General features: G+C 44.3%; 1 protein-coding gene across 1 annotated transcript in view; it reads right to left on the bottom strand.

Annotated features, from left to right (window-relative positions):
• Positions 1-20,016, bottom strand: part of DNAH8 (dynein axonemal heavy chain 8) — a 197,386-nt gene that overhangs the window by 92,758 nt on the left and 84,612 nt on the right. The window contains exons 40-43 of the mRNA XM_084832480.1: positions 12,841-13,002; positions 8,998-9,222; positions 5,920-6,092; positions 2,237-2,415 (exon numbers count right to left, since the gene is read on the bottom strand). Of these exons, the coding sequence (XP_084688606.1) occupies positions 2,237-2,415; positions 5,920-6,092; positions 8,998-9,222; positions 12,841-13,002 (739 nt within the window). The remainder of the gene's footprint in view (positions 1-2,236; positions 2,416-5,919; positions 6,093-8,997; positions 9,223-12,840; positions 13,003-20,016) is intronic.

Raw genomic sequence — 20,016 nt, 5'->3', positions numbered from 1 at the left:
AAATTGATGTGTTAGAAAAGTGATGACAACTCATCTGGTGGTGTCACGCATTGTTCGTATTAACTTTGAATGCCATTTGTATGGAGTCTGGAGGGGATATTGAATGCTCAGGCATAACATTTTAAATAGTAGCTTTTCCCCAACATAGAAATTGGCACCTGTAGAATAGGATATGAGCGGAAAGAAGAGGGAGGATGGTAGCCATACCTATTTCTACAAGGTCCCTGGACAGCTCATGCATATGCAAAAGCCGTTTAAGACAGATTAGGGACTTGACCCCACTAGTGCTCTCCCAGACGCAAAGCTTTATAAGGGGCTTGTCAGAATACTCATGAACTATGAAGATCACACCCCCACCACACATCTCAACAACCTACTGTGCATGCACAAATGGCCATTGCAGATGTTAGAGCCTCCATGTGGCGCACCACCATGCACAAGTATTTTAAGCCACCTCCATGTTCGAGCCTAACATTAAATTGACCCTACACCTCCCCAGAGACCCCCTGTTCGTACACCATGGCAGATGGAGTTACACACCTGCAGCCAAGCTAACACACACCTGAAATTTAAATCTCTAGCAATGCAGTCCTGTATATGTCTATTCAGTTCCATGGAGTTCAACGGGACTTACTCCCAGATAAGCATTCATAGAGTTCTCGTTCAAGAGCCTGTGGCCATGGCACTGGGTCATTTAATTAGTAAACCACTTCTAATCCAATCTGAAATGCTGTGCTGTACATCCTACAACTACATAATGTCTTTCCCCCCCTTAATTTTGCATGATACTGTAATATTCTCTCTTATCTTTTAAGCACAAGCATCAGAGTTATAACCATTTAAAAACGAACTTCCTCCTAAGTCATGATAATAACTTAGAGCATTACATTTCCAATTATGAAACAGGTTACTGCTTATAACCATAAACATTTGGTGAAAAGCAGCATCATATTCTGCAACTGCATTTTAATCTCATGTTGCACTCAGCTGCATCTTATGTAACGATATAAACTGTGATTGCATTTCTCCTCTCAGTCTTCCATCAAAACTATTATTCTGTCTTGTATTTGTCCTTTATCTGATACTGGCATCCAATCCTATGCATGTTTCCTCAAAAGTAAGTCCCACTAAGTTCAATCAGACTTGCTTCCAAGTATGTGTGCGTAGGATTACACCTTTAGGAAATCTTAATAGCCCCCTTCACACTTTTAAAGGGTGCCACCACTGCACCTGAGATCACACAGCTTCAACATCCATGTTTTTAGCATGGACATCTGAGCCAGGGAAGCCTATGTGTGTAGTGCGTGAGCACTCAGGATTCCAGGCTGTGTTGAGGTCTACACGTGTAGGCTTCCTCAGCTCAGATCCCCATGCCTATTGTATGGATGTTGTGGTGAGGTACATGCAGCCCCTCAGATGCTGTTGGACTGCATCTCCCATCAGCCTTAGTCAGGATGGCCAATGGTGGGGGATGCTTAGAGCTGCATCCGGAGGGACACACGTTCCTCATCCCTGCTTTACATGCTCCCCATTTACACATATGCAAACATTCACATACTTAATAGGCTGATCACCATTGCAATAGTTCTGACTCCTCACTTCTCCGCACCTCCCCCCACCAACAGCTCACCCTCTGCTGTTCTTTGGCACTTTGTGCTGGAAGTTTAAATCTGAATGGATACAATTTTCAAGAGTATTCCATAACACTACAGCAGCTCCACTAACAGCTGGAAAGCACTAATTTGTTTGGCTACCAGGTTTCTAGAACATCAAAGTCACGTGTTAATAACTACACATTGATAAAGAGAACTCAGTTGATAAAGAGACAGTTGATAAAGAGTTCAAAGACTGCACACTGCACTTCCCTCAGTTTCTGTTCTTTTTTCCTTGTGTTCTTTGCAAACTGGAAAAATCACTATTTTCCTGCATCTTTATATATTCTATGCTTCACTGTACAATCCTGTGCATTTTTACTCAGAAGTAAGTCCCAATGAGTTCAATTAGAGCTTATTTTCAGGTAACTATGTATAGGATTGCAGCCTTAATTTGATTAATTTGATACCTCAGCTCATGTTACTATAACCATCAATCCTTAACAATTTGTCCAAAAACTGACTTCGACTCAGCTATTATGATTTAGACAGTAACCAGTGTTTCTACCAAGTGCACAAGTGATATGTTGAATGCTGTTAATTGCATTATTCATTCTCGCTATGTCCAGGAAGCCAAGTCTTACCTTTAAAAATTCGTCCCAGTCCTCTGAAATCCATTTGATCTGAACAGTTAAACACTACTACATACTTTCCCAATGCTTTCCCCATGTCTTTTGTGGTTTCTGTTTTACCAGTACCAGCAGGTCCTGCTGGAGCTCCTCCCATGTTCATTCCCAAAGCCTGAGCTAAAGTAATATAGCATCTGCAAATGTAAATTCAGATAGTTGCAGTATAAAATATGCATATATGAGAGTATAAAGGCAATATGATGATTCTTACTTTACATTTTGAACTCAGTAATACACAAGCCTCTCACTGTATGGGGGAGACATATAAAATTCATAGAATAGTAGGGTTGGAAGGGGCCTACAAGGCCATCAAGTCCAACCCCCTGCTCAATGCAGGAATCCAAGTCAGAGCATCCCTGACAAATGGCTGTCCAGCCTCGACTTGAAGGCCTCCAGTATGGGAGAGCCCACCACCTCCCCAGGTAATTGGTTCCATTGTCGTATTGCTCTTACAGTCAGGACGTTGTTCCTGATGTTCAGCCGGAATCTGGCTTCCTGTAACTTGAGCCCATTATTCTGTGTCCTGCATTCTGGGATGATGAAGAAGAGATCCAGGCCTTCCTGTCTGTGACAACCTTTCCAGTACTTGAACAGTGCTATCATATCTCCCCTCAGTCTTCTCTTCTCAAGGCTAAACATGCCCAGTTCTTTCAGTCTCTCTTCATAGGGCTTTGTTTCCTGTCCCCTGATCATCTTGGTTGCCCTCCTCTGAACCCTCTCCAGCTTGTCTGCATCCTTCTTAAAGTGTGGTGCCCAGAACTGGACACAGTACTCCAGATGAGGCCTAACCAGTGCTGAGCAGAGTGGAACTAGTACTTCCCGGGATTTGGAAGCTATGCTTCTATTAATGCAGCCCAAAAGAACATTGGCCTTTTTTGCAGCCACATCACATTGTTGCCTCATATTCAGCTTGTGATCGACAACAATTCCAAGATCCTTCTTGCTTGGAGTGTGGTTGAGCCACGTATCCCCCATCTTGTAACTGTGGATTTGGTTACTTTTTCCGAGGTGCAGAACTTGGCATTTATCCCTATCAAATGTCATTCTGTTGTTTTCTGCCCAGAGCTCCAGTCTATCCAGATCACTTTGAATTTTGTTTCTGTCTTCCAAAGTATTAGCTATCCCGCCCAATTTGGTGTCATCTGCAAATGTGATCAGCGTTCCCTGCACCTCCTCCTCCAAGTCATTCATAAAAAATGTTGAAGAGCACTGGGCCCAGGACTGAGCCCTGCAGTACCCCACTCGTTACCTCTCCCCAGTTGGAGAAGGTCCCATTGATAAGCACTCTTTGAGTCCGATTCTGTAACCAACTGTGGATCCACCGGATTGTTGTTTCATCTAGCCCACTTTTCGCTAGTTTGCTCATCAGGATATCATGGGGCACTTTGTCAAAAGCTTTGCTGAAGTCAAGGTATATGATGTCTACAGCATTCCCATGGTCTACAAGGGAGGTTACTTGATCAAAAAATGAGATCAGATTTGTCTGGCAGGATTTGTTTTTGACAAATCCATGTTGGCTTCGAGTAATCACGGCATTGTTGTCAAGGTGCTTCCAGATGGATTCCTTTATCATCTCCTCCAGAATTTGCCCTGGGATTGATGTCATACTAACTGGTCTGTAGTTCCCAGGTTCCTCCTTTTTACCCTTTTTGAAGATAGGGACATTAGCCCTCCTCCAGTCATCTGGCACTTCCCCCGTCCTCCATGATTTCTCAAAGAGAATAGACAGCGGTTCTGAGAGTTCTTCTGCCAGTTCCTTTATTACTCTAGGATGCAGTTCATCTGGCCCTGGAGGCTTGAACTCATTCAAAGTAATGAGGTGTTCCTTGACCATATGCCTATCGATCTCAAGCTGCAATCCTGCCCCTTCAGCCTGTACTTCGCCTTTGCCAGGGGGGTCATAGACCCTCTTTTGGGAGAAGACTGAGCCAAAGTAGGAATTGAGCACCTCTGCCTTTTCTTTGTCATCTATTATCTAGGGGTGGACGAAAGTCCCTTAACTGTCGTCGAAGGACGTTCGCGGTGGGGGGGAGGCGCTTCGCTGCTCCCCCCGCGAAGTTCAGGCCGGGGGGGGGAGGCTTCCTGCCTCGCCCCGGCCGAAATTCAGGCCGGGAGGGAGGCTTCCCGCCTCGCCCCGGCCGAAATTCAGGCCGGGGAGGAGGCTTCCCGCCTCGCCCGGCCGCGAACGTTGCCCTTATTTTCGCCGTAGCGTTGCCCTTATTTTCGCCGTAGTCTACGTAAACATTTACGTAGACTACAGCGACCAAATAAGGAACGGGAATGGTGGCTCCCTATGGGGGCCGCCATTATCCATACACGCTTTTTTTTTTTTAAGTCACCCGTGATAGGCTACGTGACGATTGACGTAGCCTATCACGGCTGACTTTGCAAATCTAGCCGTGATAGGCTACGTGAATCGTCACGTAGCCTATCAGGGGGCGGTTTTTTTTTTTCTTTGATTGCAATGGCGGCGGCGGCAGCCGGTCGAAAGACTGGCTGCCGCTCCCGCCCCGCTCGAACACCCGCCGAACCGCCGGCCGGACCCGCCACCGGGAGGGACATTCGGTGAAGGTAAGTCCCGTCCCGGGGGGGGGGTGCAGGAGGGGTTCGGAGGATTTCTCTCCGAAACTTGTTCGGGGGGCTGAACACGTTGGCGTTCGGCCCCCCGAAGTTTCGGGTAGAAATTCTCCACCATCCCTACTATTATCATTTTGCCATCCTTATTTAATAGCTGAACCACCAGTTCTTTTCTCTGCCTTTTACAATGCGCGTAGCTGAAGAACGCCTTTTTGTTGTTTTTAACATCCCTTGCTAACCTCAGCTCATTCTCAGCTTTAGCCTTCCTGACGCCATCCCTGCAATTCTGTGCCACCTGCCTGTACTCTTCCTTTGTTACTTGGCCTTCTTTCCACTTCCTATATGTGTCCTTTTTTGTTTTCAGGTCATCCCTAAGCTTTTTGTGAAGCCACATTGGCTTCTTCTGTTGTCTTCCACCTTTTCTTCTTGTTGGAATTGTTTGTGATTGTGCCTTGAGAATTTCCTTTTTTAAAAGCTCCCACCCATCTTGGACTCCTTTTCTTGTTAGCTTCGCTTGCCATGGGACCTTACTGATCATTGTTCTGAGTTTATGAAAATCAGCTTTCCTAAAATCCAGGGTACGCGTTTGACTACACTCAGCTTTTGCTTCCCTTAGAACCAAGAACTCAAGTACAACATGGTTGCTTTCCCCCAGAGTTCCTGTAACTGCTACTTTATCCACGAAGTCATCTCTGTTGGTTAGGATCAAGTCAAGGATAGCTGCTCCTCTAGTTCCTTTCTCTACTTTCTGTAGGAGGAAGTTATCCACCACACAAGTCAGGAATTTCCTGGAGGGGCCATGTTTTGCAGAATTTGTCTCCCAACAAATATCGGGGAAATTGAAGTCCCCCATTACTACTACAATTCAATGCATACTTGGAAGGAGCAGTAAGAAAGTATCAGGCACTCACTTTGGAGTATTAAAATTCCCTAAGGCTGAATGTCTTTTTTGCTGATTAATTGTAAGATGCTCTGGGAGCCTTTTTTCGCTAAGGAGCAGGATAAAAAATACTTTAAAGAAAGAAAGCTCGTATATTATTTAATAAATCCATTCTTCTCACCTGTCTGTTAAAGGTGTTATAACCAGACGATCTGTGCATCCCAGGAATTCATTTTGATAAATAAAATCAACATCTGTAATAGATACCAAAGTTTGATCGACATCTTCCTTAAAATAAAACCTGGACTGCTTTAACCATTCAAAATCAGTCACTGATTTGATATGCATTTTAACCTTAAAAGAGAGAAAGAAACACAAATTATACCAGAACTGTTTAGAAGTATAATGTATGATTTAATGAATTTAAATGACAGTGAGTTCAAACTATTACAGTTAAAATTATTCTCACCACACTTCTATTTTTCTCTCCTACTAATAATCTTCTGCTTTAATGAAGAGCACTTAACTTTTGTATTAACTGTGCTACCTCACCTCTTCCACTTTTGCATCTGTGCATGTTGATTAATTTTGTTGTACCCATTCTCCAATCTTCCCTCTGGTGAGGCCTTAATGACCTACTGGACAGTAGGCCTTCACTGAATTTTTAATTTTAATTTTTGTGAACCTTCAAGAGAGCTTTGGCTAGGGGGTGGTATAGAAGTATAATGAATGAATGAATGAATGAATGAATGAACCTCTTGCCAGTTACCATCAGAAGCTTCTGCCAGTTTGGGGCTAAAAGTGTACAGATTTACTAATTTGCCTGTTAAAAATGCAGTTAGAATCTGGCAAGCAGCTGTGGGTAATCTTGCTCCTGGTTGTGAAGGTCCCAGAGATGTTCCTGAGGCAAGTTAGAGGCTTTAGATGTGGGTGACATCTCTGTACTAGGATTCTTGACACTGATACTCAGCTAACTTTTGCAAAGGTTTTAGGGCTTTGAATTTGGGAGACTCCCCAGATCCACATCACTCTTCCTAAACCAATGTCCAGGTTGGCTCTTGATGGACTGTATAACATATCCATTGCTTTAAAGAGCATGTAATTTTTAAACCCTTTTTTGTTTTAAACTTCAGAGCCATTTAAGTAGGAGTTGGACTTAATGATAAAATACAGTTCATTAAAAAAAAAAGAAAAGGAACCAAAAACTTCCAATCTCCTCCTTGGAGCTGTGCCAGAGAAGAGAGGAGGGGGGACCTGATGAGCCCAAGGCTTGTTAAATGAAACACTAAATTATAGTAGAGTGTTACATCCTAATGAGGCATGCTGCTTTCTCCACACTATATCATCTGCAGTTTGTTTTGCCTTCTTTCAGCAGGGATGGTCTGATGGTCTCTGGTAGAAGTGGGTAACTTGTGGCCCTCCAGATGTTTTGGCCTACAACTCCCATCAGCCCTAGCCAGCATAGCCAATGGTGAGGGGTGATGGGAGTTGTAGGCCAAAACATCTGCAGAACTCCTGGTCTAGGGACACCATTTAATCACCAACACCAGTTACATATCAGACCAAATATAATGGCCAAACTGCATGTAAGCAATTAATGTGCATAGTTTAAAAAAATATAGCCACTGCAAGGTGACCAAACAGGATTGGGATCTCAGCACAGAGGGAGAGACTTAATCCTTTCCTCATGCCACAGTCCTGACAAAAATATCCCCTGCACTGCTATTAGCTGCAGGAGGGATGCTCTGATTGAGGAAAGAATTAAACAGTGCTCCCCATGTGCCACCGACAGTGACCAACCTGATCCTGCTTGGCCTCCTATTTGTGATGGCTGTTTAACAACTGTGTGTGTTAATTGCTTACACACAATTAACAACATGCCTAGTTTTGTCCTGATTATTCCTCAGAAACATCTATATCCTTGGTTTGCATGAGGTAGAAAGAGCAGCCCCCCAAACTACTCTTAAAATATACTGGCTTCTTTCAATTTAATCTTGATTCTATCCAAGAGCAGGCCTTTCTGTCTTATTCTGATTCTCACTCCTTGCTTTGAAATCTGTTTGTCTCCAGCTCCCACATATATTTTAATTCAGAAATGGCCACTCTGAGCTTGGCTGCAGTAGCTGTAAGACTGGATTGCTACAAGATACTTTGAAGGAGAAAGGGGTCTCCAAACTTTTTTGATTGCGCACCCCTATCATTAAAACAATTTTGTACGTGAATGTACATATATTTATTTATAAATTGTATACATGTACTACTGTACTAATATATTATGTACATTATAAAACATACACAAAAAACAATTTAAAAAAAGATGAGATAAAAATGAAATAAACAATATTTTTAAAATCATGTTTTTTATTTTATTAACGGTACAAAAAACCTTTTTGCTCTTACTAAAAATATATTATTATTAATATAATATTTTTAATGAGAGTAATGTGATTGAATATGCTTCATTATTTTTGAAAATCCTGGTTTAACACTTTGTGATATGGCAGTTTGAAGGTCTGGTTCAAAGTTCAGTTTGTTTCGATACTTGGTTTTAATGGCTGTCACGGGCGACATAGCTGTCATAGCACATGCTTTCTTCTTGCCTTCATTCTGCCAAAGGAGAGTGGGAAGGGTTAACCTCCTTTCCACTCTCCTTCAGCAGGATGGCAGGTGCTCCGATGCCAGCTTCCTCTGCCGAGCCGGGCAGAGCCTGGTGCAGTTGCTCTCAGTGGCCGCAGCAGAGGCAGGGTAGGACTGGAACCAAGACAGAAATGCCACGGAGCTTCCCTCTCAGCTCCCGTCCCATCCTGCTGCCTCCGCTGCTGCCATCACTGCGCACAATAGCAGCTAGTCAGGGGTGCGGGAGTGACTGGGGTGCGGGAGGCTGCTCAATTATAAGGCAGCTCGCGCGCCCCAGTGGATCATCTTGTGCACCCCTTGGGGTGTGCGCACCCTACTTTGGAGGCCACTGGTCTAGAGACCTTTATGAAAGTAGCAAGTCAATGTGTGGGCACCGATTTAAAAGAACTTTTAGAGTCTGTAAGGATGAAACCCATGATGAAAATGTGAGAGGCGTCAGACAATCTGTCCTTCAGACAGAAGTAGGAGCAGGTGCATTCCATCTCCTCCTCCTGGTGGGGTCAGAGGTTGTGACTCTCCCATGTTATCCCAGCCAGCCAGGCCTAACAATGAGGCTGGATACAGAGCATAACTTAAGATATGAGTGACATCAACATTTCAGAAATTAATTTTTATACTTTACCAAGTCATCAAATATATCACGTTGATGCACATGAATGGTAATGAGGGTTTCAAACTTCACTCTGTCGAACTTGGAAAGATCATGAGTAGTCTGGCTAATAAGTGTATTTAGAATATCCAGAAATTTCTGGTTGGTTACTGACATAATTTTCCTATCATCTTTTGCATTGGTTAATGCTTCTTCTGAATCATGTGTCCACAGCATTTGAATTCCCAGCAACCCTACCTATAAATTTAACAAATAAAAAAATACGCACATGAACATTTATAGTGCATTTCAGTTCATAACAAGTTGTCCAATAGCTCATAGTTTTAAACTATAATTTAGAGTGATTAACTGAAGTGATTAACAAATAAGGTTTTGGTATGGATTTTCCTTTGTATGCAACTAAATCAGAGCGTTTCAAGCATGCTCTTCTCTATCGTCATACTCACATACATTCAAGAAAGTTCATAAGCAAACCTGTACATTTTTTATCATATTGCCACAGTGTGATGGACAGAGATAATTAACATTTTAAAAGAAATGCTCCAAGGCATAGCAGTTAGAGTTGCTGTTCATTATGTTACAGATCAAATTGTACCCTGAAGTAAAAGATACGAGAAAGCACGTATGAAAGGTTATTCAAAAGTTTCCATGAGGAGAAGCTCTCATCCTTTCAAAATAGTGCTGTGCCAAAATCTGTCCTCCAATTTCCCACAAGTTGATTCCCCATGAAAGAGGCTTCTGGGTTTGTTTGTTTTTGCCTCATTCTTAGGGCATGTTACCATTTCTTTCCAATTTCTTATGGTGGTGTTTTTGAGTTTAGCTTACCTTAACATGGGCTGTGTTTCCACGACAATGGAAGAAGTTAATGGAGGAGCGCTGTGTTTTTCAAAAGGAATCAGCTTTGCTGCAAGCAGGGCTCCACGAGCAGGTTCTCTGCAGCAGTAAAAATTGCTTCACAGAACATGCTTCCTGGAGGGGGTGAGGGTTGGAGTGAATGTCATCTGACTGGCAGGGGCTGCTCAACCAATAAGAGAGGCTTCCCCCCTTTTCTCCTTTCCCCTGAAAGTCCAGATGCACCTGCATTTCAGGAGCAAGTGTCACTGAGTACAATTTACCGCACTTAGGGAACTGGGCTTCAAACTGTGCCATGTCAGTTGAGGGGGATCTCTGTAAATTCTGTGAGCATTCAGAGGGAAGCCTCATTGACCACAATGGGAGTTACTAAGGAGACACTAATGGGTTTGTTGTGGGAAAGAGAGCAGTAAACACAAAGATGGAAACCAGTCCCCATTTTAACCCACAGGATCTCTATAATGAGGAGTCAAATAATTTCTTCCTCAGGCAATAAACCAAACAAAGGAGACGCAGAGCCTCAAGATCGTGCTGTGCCATGTCAATTGAGGGGGATCTCTGTAAGTTCTGTGGGCATTCAGAGGGCAACCCTCATTCAGTACAATGGGAAGAAACACCCCTTGACTGGAGTCACGGTGAAAGGCACACCCCTGGGCAGAGCTAGCATACTCGAGGTCAATGCAGGGGTTGGGGCACACAGCAACTATATCGGGGAGAACCTGACTTGAGGAAAAGAAGCAGACTTTAAGCAGTCTCAAGAAATCCATTTTTTCCCTGACAAGCTCCAGGGTGGCTGCTGGATGGCCACAACATCATGTATCCCTAACGACCTCAACATGCAGCCAGCTCAGAGTAAATCGCTGGTGGAAACACCCCCATGGTGAGGTGGCCAAGGGTGCTGTGTGTGTGTTTTTTCTTTCTCCCTGGCTGCCCATGCTTCCTGATCTGAAAAATGTTGGGGGTGGGGGGAATTACCTTATGACATCTTCCCTTGGGCTTTAATTGAAGTGTGGGAAGCTGAGGAGGCTGCAGACTGCCAGAGAGATTTTTGTACAATGCAAGACAGGACACCCATGTATATTCCTTGACCACCTCATAATTCAGGTGAACACAAGAACCGCAGAACCCATCCATGAGAATTTCTCCAAAACCTTCTTTTGCTTTGAGTATTTTATCAAAAGCAATTTCTATCAAATTTAATTAGAATGTTTGAATAAAAATACGGAATAAATGTTTGGCACAACACTATTTCAGAATACTCACTAAAAATAACTTGTGGCAAATATGACAGTATAGGTAGTCAGCAAATGTTTATCACACTTCAGCTAGCCCATCCCCCTCTCCCCATCTCTCATTGCAAATGGACTCTGACCTCACAAATAAATGTGTGACTTATAATTTGATTGTGGATCTTGTTGCTACATGGGGGGGGAGGGGTGGCTCCACGGGAGGTTTTCTGCGAGCTGGCTGCGTTTGGAGGTCATTTGGGGCACATCATGTCATGCCCATCCCACAGCCACCCCAGAGCTTCTTGAGGAAAAAACAGATTTCCTGAGACTACTTGAAGTCTGATTCTTTTCCTTAAGTCAGGTTCTCCATGCTATAGTTGTTGTTTGCCTCAACCCCCGCATTTACTTTGGGTACGTTAGCCTTGCCCAGGGGGTGTGCCTTTCACCGTGACCCCAGTCAAGGGGTGTTTCCTGTCCCTGTGTTTCCTAGCACAAACCAATTAGTGTCTACTCAGAAGTAACTCCTGTTGTGGTCAATGAGGCTTGTTCCCAAAATGTACACTCCCAAAGTTACTGAGAATCCCATGCATTGAAATAGCCTTAAAGCTATGTCGAAGCTTTGTGTCTTTGATATTTGTTTCCTTGCTTTTTGGAAGTAATTAATTCACAGCTTTGATCCTTCATAGCATCAGGAACTTCAGGGGAAAGGCTGAAGCTGTGTTTCTTTAATGTTTGCTTTGCCAGCTGTAAGGAAGGATGGGGGGAAGCCTCTCACATTGGAGCGGGGGATGTCTCTTTCATTGGTTGATCAGCCCCTGCCAGTCTGATGACATTCACTCCAACCCCACCTGGAGGTATGTTCCTGTGAAGTGACTTAGAATGGTACGGTGCACTCGCTCGTGGAGCCCTGCACGGACCAAAGCTGATTCCCTGAAAAATCGGGGAATCCTCAATTTGCTTCTCCTTCCGTTGTCGTGGAGATTACCCCCATCCCCAAGTAGCAGGGCTCACAAAACTGCAAGAATTGTGTTTGTTGCAGCACCATTCTTCCTGAGCTTAGATCTCTTTTAAAATAGGTTACCTTTTTGGTAGTACGTAGTATAGTGTAGTAGTTAGAATATCGGACTAGAACTGGGGAGACCCAAGTTCAAATCCCCACTAAGCCATAAAGTTCACTGGATGACTTTGGAGCAGTCACTATCTCTCAGCCTAACCTGCCTCACAGGGTTGTTGTGAGGATAAAATAAGGGGGAAACAGAGAACCGTGTAACTAATATGAGCTCTTTGGAAGCAGGATAGGATCAAAATGTAATAAATAAAATAATGCTGTCATTCAGAAAGTTGAAGTCACCATACATGCAAATTGAAGACTCCCAATTCACTGCCACACCACCATGTAGCAAAGGAAAAAATTGCTGCTTTTACAGCACTTGTAGCTTTCTCTCTCTCCCTCTGTCACATGCTGCATCATATATTTATTTATTTTTAGCTATTTTATACATACAAGATATATGCATCACTAAGCACACACTAGCCCTTAGCTGAGTCAACAAATAATATTGAATACAACCCAGTTAATGTCAAGCAATGATAAATACCAATGATTTCAATAGGAAGCAAGGGTACTTAAAAGTGGGTAGGCATATTTACTATCACAAAGGCATATTTTTCAGTCCAGAAAGACGTGCACATCTTGGCAGGTTTTTTGTTTGTTTTTTGGTATGCCAGTCCATCCCCTCACGACTGAACCCCAAATACTTTTCAAACTACTCACCTGTGCTGGAAAATGATAGAGGAAATTCAGCAGCTGGTAGCCCGGATCACTAATCTGGTAAAATGCTGCCCGAATTACACAATGTAATGAAGACTGTTGCATTTTCAATAGATCCATCAGCCAGAGCTCTACAGGTCCTTTTGCATTTACTGGTGTGTCCAACTGAAAAATTACATTTTTGTACATTTGTCTATCTATCTATCTATCTATCTATCTATCTATCTATCTATCTATCTATCTATCATATGGCACATTTACATTGCATTACAATAAAAACACAGAGCATAATAAATATGAAATGTAAAATATAAAATATAGACAGGAATATTACAAACGTATGTCTAGGTTACAGATATAGTTTTTTACTTCAGTTGTCACAGCCAGGAAATCAGCAAAGTCTCCATTGTAGGCTCGGTTTTGACACTCTCTCACTATATGTTGGATAGTTTGTTTTTCAGCCCCACACTCACAATTTGATGATGTTCTTTTGCCCCATTTATAAAGGGCATCTGCACATCTATCATGACCCGTGCGAATTCGGTTCAAGGTTGTCCATATTGCACGGGGCTGGTCAAATCCAGGTGGTTTTTCCAAGATGCAGGGCAAGCTTCGGCATTGTGGAGGGCAGTTTCCTAGTCAATGTTGTTTTCATGTGTTGTGGATATTGAAATCATCTTCTAGAAGAGCTTTAGCAGTAGGGATGTACGAAAGTCCCTTACCTTTTACGAAAGTTGATTCGCGGTAGGGGGGAGGTGCTCCGTCCCTCCCCCCAAAATTCTGGCCGGGGGGGAGGCGTCCCGTCCCTCCCCCCTGAAATTCTGGCTGGGGGGAGGTGCCCCGTCCCTCCCCCCTGAAATTCTGGCCGGGGGGAGGCGCCCCGTCCCTCCCGCCACGAATCTTGTCCTTCCGGGACTGCAAATAGTGGAGGCCGTAGCCGCCGCCATTTGCGTCCCTGCAGTCAGCCGTGATAGGCTACGTAAATGTTTACGTAGCCTATCACGGCTGAGTTAAAACAAACAAACAAACCGCGCGTACGCAAATGGCGGCGCCCATGGGCGCCGCCATATGCGTTCCTTATTTTGGCACATCTAGTCTACGTAAACATTTACATAGACTACGGCGAAAATAAGGGGATCGCAAATAGCGTAGATGCTACGCTATTTGCTTTCCCCTTATTTTCGCAGTAGTCTACGTAAATGTTTACGTAAACTAGACGTGCCAAAATAAGGAATGCAAATGGCGGCGCCCATGGGCACCGCCATTTGCGGACCGGCGGTTTTTTAAAAAAAAACTCAGCCGTGATAGGCTACGTAAAGATTTACGTAGCCTATCATGGTATTTTTTAAAAATCTAGCCGTGATAGTCTACGTAAATCTTTACGTAGCCTATCACGTTTTTTTTTTTTTAACTTGGAAATGGCGGCGGTGGCAGCCGGTTGGAAGACCGGCCGCTGCTGCCGCCGCCGTCACAAGGGACATTCGCACAAGGTAAGTCCCGTCCTGGGGGGGGGCGGGGGGGGCAGACCGTTTCGCTGCTGGCATTCAGCCTCCCCGAGATTCGTGGCGAAAATCTCTGACATCCCTGTTTAGCGGTAGAAATGGCTGGATGTCTCGATCTTAACCTGTTTCGCTCCAAGTAGGTTATGTCATTTAATATTGGTAGCTGGAGATTGTCAATAATCTTCCGGTATCCTTTTTTGTATAAATCAAACTGGAGCTTATAGAACGCATTTATTTTAGTGCCACTGTATATTTGCCTGAGAAGGGAGAATCCATACTTACTGATGAATCCTAGCAGTTTGTGCATCCCTGCCCAGGGGACAAGGCAGACAAATTAAACTGGAGGCCTTGACAATATAGGGAGAAAACTAATTGCATCATAGAATAGGAAGGGTCCCCAAAGGTCTTTTAATCCAACCCTCTGCCGATGCAGGAAATCTGTTGCTACAGCGTCCCTGTACGGAGATGGATTGGTGGCCATCCAACCTCTGCATTAAAACCTCGGTCCTACATCTTCTGTTGTAGCATATCTAAAGAATTACCACTAAACAAAAGCAACCTCTCAAGAACAAACATTCCAGAAGGGGCAATAAAATGTTCTACATGGGGCACAATGAGACTTACTGAGAGCAAACAATACTTCAAGAAGTGGTCTGGGCAGCAGCTCAGTGGAAGAGCCATGCTTTGCATGCAGACAGTCCTGGGTTTTATCCCCAGCATCTCCAGGTAGGGCAGGAAAATTTTTTGCCTGAAACTAGGGATGGCCGTGAATTTCTCCACGAATCTCAGGGAGGCCGAATGCCAACGCATTCGGCCCCCCCGAAATTGTTGGTGAAATTCTCCCCCCCCCGCCCCCCCGGGATGGGGCTCTGTTCACGGGACCCGGCGACGTTTCGGCGGCATTTCGGCGGAGGCGGCGGCCGGTCTTCTGACCGGCTGCCGCCGCCATTACAAAATAAAGTAAAAAAAAAAAAAAAACACCCGTGATAGGCTACGTAAGGATTAACGTAGCCTATCACGGCTAGATTTCCAAAGTCAGCCGTGATAGGCTACGTTAATCATTACGTAGCCTATCACGGGTGACTTTGGGGGGAAAAAAAAAAGCACGTACGCGAATGGCGGCGCCCATGGGCGCTGCCATTTGCGTTCCGTATTTGGGCCCGGGTAGTCTACGTAAAGATTTACGTAGACTACGGCGAAAATAAGGGCAACGCATAGACTTTGGAAATCTAGCCGTGATAGGCTACGTTAATCGTTAGGTAGCCTATCACGGGTGTTTTTTTTTTTTCCCATTCACTTTTTATTTCGCGGCCGGGGAGACGGGGCGCTTCTCCCCGGCCTGAATTTCGGCCGGGCGAGGCGGGGCGCCTCCCCCTCTGGCCTGAACTTCGGGCGGAGAACCAAAACGCCTCCTCCCCACCACGAAGCAAGCTGCGGGACCAGGTAAGTGACTTTCGTACATCACTACCTGAAACCCTGGAGAGTTGCAGCCAGTCAGTATCGACGATACTGGGTTAGATGGACCAATGGTCTGACTCCATATAAGGCAGCTTCCTATGCTCCTAAGTGCATAGGGACATAGTGGAGTGATGAATAGTTCAACTGCTGGTATTCCAAAGGTTCTCACTAGCATTTGGAATGGGCCCTCCTGGTGAAGGGGCCATTTATTCTAGTATTGCATCTCTTGACTCATTATACTGATTCACATTCCTTATGAATATGGGGATCTATGTTAACACGAGGACATGACTGTTCTTCAGAAGCTCTTGAAACCAAAGAGCAAGTGAATTATCCTCAGTTCCAGTCAGTCTGGAGTCGTTTTTGCTCTGCTGGTCAGGGACATTGTGTCATCTGGAAGAAGCAGCATATTCCAAAGTTTGGGAGACTGGCATCTCTAAGTCCAATCTGGAATTTCTTCATTTTCCCTGTATCATCTAAGAATCATGGCAAAATCCTGGTCAGCTCCATACTACTATAATTGTTACAGTGGTGCCTTCTCAGGAAATAAAATGGTGACTCAGAGCCCTTGTCACATCAGAATACTTCACAAGTGCATTTTGAATGTAGAAAGGAGATCTTAGTAGGGCATGGAGGCTGGGAACACAGTTTGATCCCTTATAGAAAGAGACTGATCAGGTTCCAAGGTATTGTCCCAAGAGACTCAAAATAGCAGGCATGACTGTTTCCATGCTGTTGCACATAAAGCTGGAGTAATCTGTAAACAGAATCTCCCAAGGTGCTGGGATGGGGCATCCTAGAAGACAGGGCTGTTGAACCTCTTTCAGCATGAGGGCCAAATTCAATTTCAGAGAAGCATTCCAGTGGTGGGTAGGGCAAAGGCAAAAGGGACGTGGTCAAAATACAAAAAGCACCAGCATAGTTTAGCTTAGAGCTCTTACTGGCAGCAACTAAGCCTCAGGAGAGACATTTCAACCTTTTAGAAAGGGGGAAAACTGCACAAAAGCCAGGAAATCACCAAACAAACAGTGCTTGGAGAAAAGGGATGGGGCCATCTGGGAAACCCCGGAGGACCAGATTGAGACCCAGATGGGCCAGATTTGCCCTGTGAGCCTCAGGTTCTGGACCGCTGTGAGAGGAGACAGAGAGGTTCCTCCCCTTAGACATGAATGCCAAGTGTGCCATTAAAGCACCTGGTCAGACCTGGTCTGGCTCTGTGACCTTCAACCAGCCTTGACAGCTTGGATATGTGTAGACAGAATAAACCAGGAATAGCCTCCTGGCTCCAGGCAGGTACTCCAAGTATGACATGTTTGTGAGGAGCTCTAAGTTTAGGCTCCATAGAGGATGGAAAATTTTTTATGGTGAGTAAGTACCCCTTCCTGAGCTCAGCCTTCCCTCCTCAGAAGTAGAGAAGGAATAAAGGGAAGGAACCAGACTGAAGGGCTGCGTGCACTCATAAAGCCCACTGACAGGTATCCCTTTCTTCTCATCCATGTGGGAACAAAGGATACTGCCAAGCGAAGCTACAAAGAAATCACATCAGACTTTGAAGCTTTGGGAAGGAAACTCAAGAACTTTGGGGCCCAGATAGTTTTCTCATCCATCCTTCCAGTAGTTAGAAGAGGGATACAAAGGGAAAGAAAAATACTCCAGGTGAATGACTGGCTACAAAGGTGGTGCCGACGAGAGAGATTTGGATTCTGGGACCACGGGCTATACTTCCTGGAAGATGGACTGTTGGCAAGGGACGGGTTGCACCTCATAAAGGCTGCGAAGAATGTGTTTGGCCACAGCATGAAGAACTTTATCAGGAGGGTTTTAAACTGAATCCTACAGGGAAGGGAGACGTCAAGTTGGGGGTAACAATGGACAAAGGCTCATGCACCGCAATGGAGAGATACAGCTCTAGTAGTGCCCAATAATAGTCTTCACAAACATGTAGGAAGAAAGCCAGACCATGAAGCAAATGGTCTTCAGTGTCTATATACTAATGCCCAGAGTATGGGAAACAAACAGAACGAACTTGAATTCTTAATACAGGAGGGAAATTATGACTTGATAGGTATAACCGAGACTTGGTGGGATGACTCTCATGACTGGAATACAGCAATTGAAGGATATAACTTGTTCAAAAAGAACAGGAGGAACCAAAAGGGAGGTGGGGTTGCACTATAGGTGAAAAATACATATCTCTGCACAGAAATACAGAAGGATGAGCTCGGTAGCTCCATCGAGAGCATCTGGATTAAAATAAATGGAGCAAAGAATAAAAGGAACATGGTGGTCGAAGTCTACTACCGGCCAACCAATCAAGGAGAAGATGAGGATGAAACTTTTGAAAAGCAAATAGTCAATGTTTCAAAAAAGTAATGGGGGACTTCAATTTCCCCAATATTTGTTGGGAGACAAATTCTGCAAAACATGGCCCCTACAAGAAATTCCCTCCAGGAAACTTGTGTGGCAGATAACTTCCTCCTACAGAAAGTAGAGGAAGGAACTAGAGGATTGGCTATCCTTGACTTGATGCTAACCAACAGAGATGACTTAGTGGGTAAAGTAGCAGTTATAGGAACTCTGGGGGAAAGTGACCATGTTATACTTGAGTTCATGGTTCTAAAGGATGCAAAAGCCGAGTGTAGCCAAACCCGTACCCTAGATTTTAGGAAAGCTGGTTTTAATGAACTCAGAACAATGATCAGTAAGGTCCCATGGCAAGTGACTCTAATGAGAAAAGGAGTCCAAGATGGGTGGGAGCTTTTAAAAAAGGAATTCTAAAGGCACAATTACAAATAATTCCAACAAGAGAAAAAGGTGGAAGACAACAGAAGAAGCCAATGTGGCTTCACAAAAAGCTTAGAGATGACCTGAAAACAAAAAAGGACACATATAGGAAGTGGAAGGAAGGACAAGCAACAAAGGAAGAGTACAGGCAGGTAGCACAGATGGCGTCAGGAAAGCTAAAGCTGAGAATGAGCTGAGGTTAGTGAGGGATGCTAAAAGCAACAAAAAAGCTTTCTTCAGCTATGTGCATAGTAAAAGACAGAGGAAAGAAATGGTGGTTCAGCTATTAAATAAAGACGGCAAAATGATAACAGATGATAAAAAAAGAGGCAGAAGTGCTCAATTCCTACTTTGGCTCAGTCTTCTCCCAAAAGAGGGTCTATGACCCCCCTGGCAAAGGCGAAGTACAGGCTGATGGAGCAGGATTGCAGCTTGAGATCGACAGGCATATGGTCAAGGAACACCTAATTACTTTGAATGAGTTCAAATCTCCAGGGCCAGATGAACTGCACCCTAGAGTAATAAAGGAACTGGCAGAAGCACTCTCAGAACCACTGTTTATTATCTTTGAGAAATCATGGAGGACGGGGGAAGTGCCAGATGACTGAAGGAGGGATAATGTTGTCCCTATCCTCAAAAAGGGCAAAAAGGAGGAACCTGGGAACTACAGACCAGTCAGTCTGACATCAATCCCAGGGAAAATTCTGGAGCAAATTATAAAGCGATCAGTATGTAAGCACCTTGAAAATAATGCAGTGATTACTCGAAGCCACAGTTGGCTACAGAATCGGACTCTAGGAGTGCTTATCAATTGGATCTTCTCAAACTGGGGAGAGGTAATGAGCGGGGTGCCGCAGGGCTCAGTCCTGGGCCCAGTGCTCCTTAACATTTTTATTAATGACTTGGAGGAGGAGGTGCATGGAATGCTGATCAAATTTGCAGAGGACACAAAATTGGGCAGGATAGCTAATACTTTGGAAGACAGAAACAACATTCAAAGTGATCTTGACAGACTGGAGCTCTGGGCAGAAAATAACAAAATGAAATTTAATAGGGATAAATGCCAAGTTCTGCACCTAGGAAAAAGAAACCAAATCCACAGTTACAAGATGGGTGATACAAGGCTCAACAACACTACAAGTTAGATGGATCTTGGCATTGTTGTAGATCACAAGCTGGATATGAGGCAACAATGTGATGTGGCTGCAAAAAAGGCAAATGCTATTTTGGGCTGCATTAATAGAAGCATAGCTTCCAAATCCCGGGAAGTACTTAGTTCCCCTCCACTCAGCACTGGTTAGGCCTCATCTGGAGTACTGTGTCGAGTTCTGAGCACCACTCTTTAAGAAGGATGCAGACAAGCTGGAGAGGGTTCAGAGGAGGGCAACCAAGATGATCAGGGGACTGGAAACAAAGGCCTATGAAGAGAGACTGA

This window comes from Heloderma suspectum, chromosome 1 (assembly GCF_057233095.1).
Source record: "Heloderma suspectum isolate Gila_16-S chromosome 1, 16-S_ref, whole genome shotgun sequence".
NCBI classification, from domain to species: Eukaryota; Metazoa; Chordata; class Lepidosauria; order Squamata; family Helodermatidae; genus Heloderma; species Heloderma suspectum.
Note: the sequence above shows the minus strand (reverse complement) of the source record. Positions and strands in the feature narration are given on the sequence as shown.